This window comes from Medicago sativa, chromosome 3 (genome assembly GCF_051527215.1).
Source record: "Medicago sativa cultivar Bolivia chromosome 3, Bolivia_mono, whole genome shotgun sequence".
Classification (NCBI taxonomy): Eukaryota; Viridiplantae; Streptophyta; class Magnoliopsida; order Fabales; family Fabaceae; genus Medicago; species Medicago sativa.
Window position 1 is genome coordinate 75,285,469 of NC_140751.1, and position 4,292 is coordinate 75,289,760.

The following is a 4,292-nucleotide window of genomic DNA, read 5'->3' on the forward strand; positions in this document are numbered from 1 at the left end:
AATTCTAGCTTCAAGTAAAATAAATTCTAGAGCATCCAAGATGAAGGGAACAAGATTCCCCGGTGTTACAACAGAGTGCTATAATCAATTACAGTCGTCTGATAACAATTGAACAATCAAGATTGTTTTAACTAAATACACAAAGTTTTCAATTTCAACCGTTTGATATGAGATGAACAACTAAGATTGGAAATTGCGTGCTAATATTACAGCAGCAAAACCTGGTAGACACTCATTTTTTAGTACTTAAATGGGTCTCACGTGTACACATCAACATTTATAACTTTTGAGTAGTATACCTAATAAACACTCAATTTCTTCAATTCAGCATCTCACACGATTTTTTTTAATGAGACTCACTAACTAACTCTCAATAATTTTATATCATTACATTTTAAATTTTTAATATTAAAAATATGTGGAATCTGCTTCAAATTGGGGTCTTATTTGAGAACTTAGATCTTATATGTACCGAGAAAAAAAAAAAAAAAACTCTTCAACAGGGCTATCGAATATAGGTACCAAATATATATTTTTTCTTTTTGAAAGAAATAGGTACTATATCTTCAAATTTGAGTTCTCCCATTAAGGATGGTCTTATTATACATTCATATACCAAAATGATTATTACCCTTAAATTTATTGATTTTCAACCGTTACTGTTTAGGACATAAACAGACGATCATTATGTATCCTTTAATCTCAAATGTTTTTTTTTTTTTGTGGTGGCTGGGGTTTGAACCCCGGACCTTGCTCATTATGTATCATTTAATCTCAAACGTTTGAAACAATTAAAGGAGTTTTAAAACTAAAATCAGTGCAAACTGTAACCGAACGATCATAAGTATGATAATTATGTTATAATAATAACTATGATATGATTAAATATATAGCATAAACAAATTTAATTGAATTGTTTAGGAGAACCAGAATTCAATTGTTAGGTGAGACAATTCTTAATCAGACTTTAGTTACTTTTCGATCGAACTCTGGATTAGCAAGACGCATTTCCCTTGAGTCGAGGGATTAACACAAAAATTTGATTGAATAAATTCTCAAATAACTAAATAATATATGTATGCTTTCAAAAACGGTTATCTTTACTCATAAGTAAATGAATTAGTTTCGGTCGTCGTGAGTTTAATTCGGTTTGCAGAGATGTAAATGAATTAGTTTCGGTCGTCGTGAGTTTAATTCGGTTTGCAGAGACATTGCATTATATATGTAAGATCGAGGTTCGAACATCAGACATTCCACTTATTCACCTTAAGAAGTGAATATTTAGTCATTAAATTACTTAAACAAAAAAGATGAATTAATTTTGAAAAAAACAATTTAATTAATTAACTAAAAAACTTTTTAAATATTATAAAATATCCAACATAAAATAATGAATCATAGATTTGATCTATATTATTAACCATCAAAATTTGGTATTTTTTCAAGTGGTCTTGCTTTTGATTCTAAAAATGACCCGTGGCCGTGATTGATGCATTTGGCTTAGACAATATTTAAGACTACTAAGTTTTTGACAGTTTGAGTCTTGCAGTAAGACACCATTATTTTATTAACTTTCACACATCTATGTACGTAAGCAATGTTGTACAAGTATAGAAATACGACTATTTTGAGTTTTGTACCCTCACACGTACTAATAACTTTGCAATACTACACTGTCTTTACTCTTGTTCTTGTTTTGGTGGTTGGTTGTATTGAAGCAAAAGTGTTAGGTGGATAGATAGATAGAATCATATCATAGATGTAACTTGTTCTGTTCTGTAGCTAACCTTTTTCATCTTCACCTTCTTCTTATCTCTTCTTTCCCCGTTGCATGTGCCGGATTTTTCGCTTCTTGTTTCCATAATTCACCTCCTCGAACAAACACTCTCTTGTAAGTAAATCTCTTACCTTTTTGTTCTAACTTAGTACTACTACTTCTTTTCTTTCTGTTCCTCTCTCTCTCTCTCTCAAAACAAAAAAACAAAAATCTTTCTGGGTTTTCTAGTTTTACTCTAAAAGTTAATTTTTTTTAGTATTTATCAGAAGCCTTATGTGTGATTTTTCTGATATATGTTTTTCCATTTTTATTCTCTCAACTTTATGTTCATGAAAAAAAAAAGTTTAGATTTTTTGTTTAATTATGTTCATTTAATATGGATCTTAATTATGTTTGAATTTATGTAAAGTTCAGCCACAAACTATATAAAAGTAAAAAAATTGATTTTTCTTTGTTATAGATTGGATTTGATGGGAGAAGCAGGTGAATTACGAAGTTGGGATGAATTGATTCCTGATGCATTAGGGGTGATCTTCACAAATCTTTCTCTGAAAGAGAGAGTGACAGTGATTCCAAGGGTATGTAAATCATGGTGTAAAGCAGTTTCTGGACCTAATTGTTGGCAAGAGATAGATATTGAAGAATGGAGCAACTATTGCCAACCTGACAAACTTGATCAGATGCTTCATATGCTTATCAGTAAAAGTTGTGGATCTCTCAGAAAGCTGTGTGTTTCTGGTCTTCAAACTGAGACCATTTTCACTTTCATTGCTGAAAAGTAAGCATAATTAACTCCATAGTCTTACTTCATTTTAGAGGATGAATTTGATGAATGAATGCTTGCATAGTTAATGTTATTGTTATGCTAATTGTTAAAATGTTTAACACAAGGATATTGATTTGAGACTTGATTTTTGAATGCTGATGGTTCATGAAGGAAATTAAATTGATAAACAAGAGAAAAAGTTGAATCAGCAACAGATAATTATAGATGAAAAAACATAAAATTTGGCTTTAATTTTGTTGCTGAGTGTTAAAGATGCGAAAATTCGTGACTGATTTCATTTTTCTTTCTTACTGGTATTGTTCTAAAGTAAATGAAATCTTATTAGCTTTTTATACTCTTTTGCAAGTGCTGGTTCCCTTCGGAGTTTGAGACTACCAAGGAGCAATATGAGCGATTTGGTTGTGGAACAGATTGCTGGAAAATTTTCTATGATAACTTTCTTGGATGTGAGCTATTGTATCAAAATTGGTGCGTGTGCAATTGAGATGATAGGCAAGAACTGCAAACTGCTAGAAGAGTTGTGTAGGAATATGCATCCATTGGATACCGCCGGCAAGCCATTACAAGATGACGAGGCATATGCAATTGCAACCACAATGCCGAAGCTCAAGCATCTTGAAATGGCTTATCATAGGATCAGCACTTCGGGGGTTGTTCAAATACTTTCAAACTGTCCAAAGCTTGAATTTTTGGATCTGAGGGGTTGTTGGGGTGTTAACCTAGACGAAAACAAATCAGCAAAGCAGAGTTTTCCAAAACTTAAAGTTTTGGGGCCTTTTGTTCTTGGTGCTTATGAGAGTGATGGTTGGGAAGATGATGACTACTCAGATGTATCAGATGAGTATCTAGCTTGGGATTTTGTAGCTGGTAATGAATACTATGTTGATGATGATAGTGATGGTTATGAAGGAAGGATAGATGATGAGCTTGAATTTGGATTATATGAAGGTATAGAAGATGCAGGAATGTATTGGCCTCCATCACCATAATTTGATTGTATCATTAATTACATTTGCTATTAATTAATATTGTATGGATTTTCTAGTATGTGTGACTAATGCTTCAACTTGAATTTTATGTATCAATTAATCAATGATGTGTTTTTTTCTTCTTGAAGATGAAGAAACTTAGCTTGTTCTTTCTATCATAATGATATTGTTTCATCTTCAATGAGTTTGTTAAATAGTGTGCTTGATTATTAAGCAACAGCCACCAAGACTTGAGTGTGTGTGATTGTGATTATCTTGACATTCCTAACTCCTAAGAACTATGTCACTTGTGAACTCAATTCATTGTGGGATCTAATAGAGCCACATATTGGAAAGCAACTCATTTAATTGAGTGAAAAAAACCTACTTTACTTTGAGATCCAGCGTCGTTCTTGGGAAAAATAACGCCAACTTTCAATTTCTAAAAAAACAATCTGAAATAATTTAGTCCCTAATTGAACCTCAATTAAAAAATAGCATTTTTGTTTGTTTGTTTGTTTGTTGTGACGTTTCAAAGTGGACGATTAGATGATGACAATGATTAAAAAGAAAGACTCAACTGACAATGTCGATATTATTAGACCGAACAACTTCACTCAAGTTTAAACTCAAAATTTCACAGTTGTGTGTGAGTTTCAGATAGTGTTTACCGTTTAATCGACAAAAAGAAAGAGGCATTTTAGCCCATGTATATTATTAAAAAGTGACAAATTGTGTAGGGATTTTTTTTTTCTTTAGA

At 31.7% G+C, this 4,292-nt stretch overlaps 1 protein-coding gene across 1 annotated transcript; it reads left to right on the plus strand.

The window, feature by feature from the left end:
• The first annotated feature begins 1,644 nt into the window (after nt 1-1,644).
• Nucleotides 1,645-3,690, plus strand: LOC146940193 (F-box protein FBW2-like). The gene is made up of 3 exons (XM_085753850.1): nt 1,645-1,891; nt 2,238-2,555; nt 2,911-3,690. The coding sequence occupies exons 2-3, from the start codon at nt 2,248-2,250 to the stop codon at nt 3,551-3,553; spliced, it is 951 nt and encodes a 316-aa protein (XP_085609976.1). The 5' UTR covers nt 1,645-1,891; nt 2,238-2,247; the 3' UTR covers nt 3,554-3,690.
• The last annotated feature ends 602 nt before the right edge of the window (nt 3,691-4,292 follow it).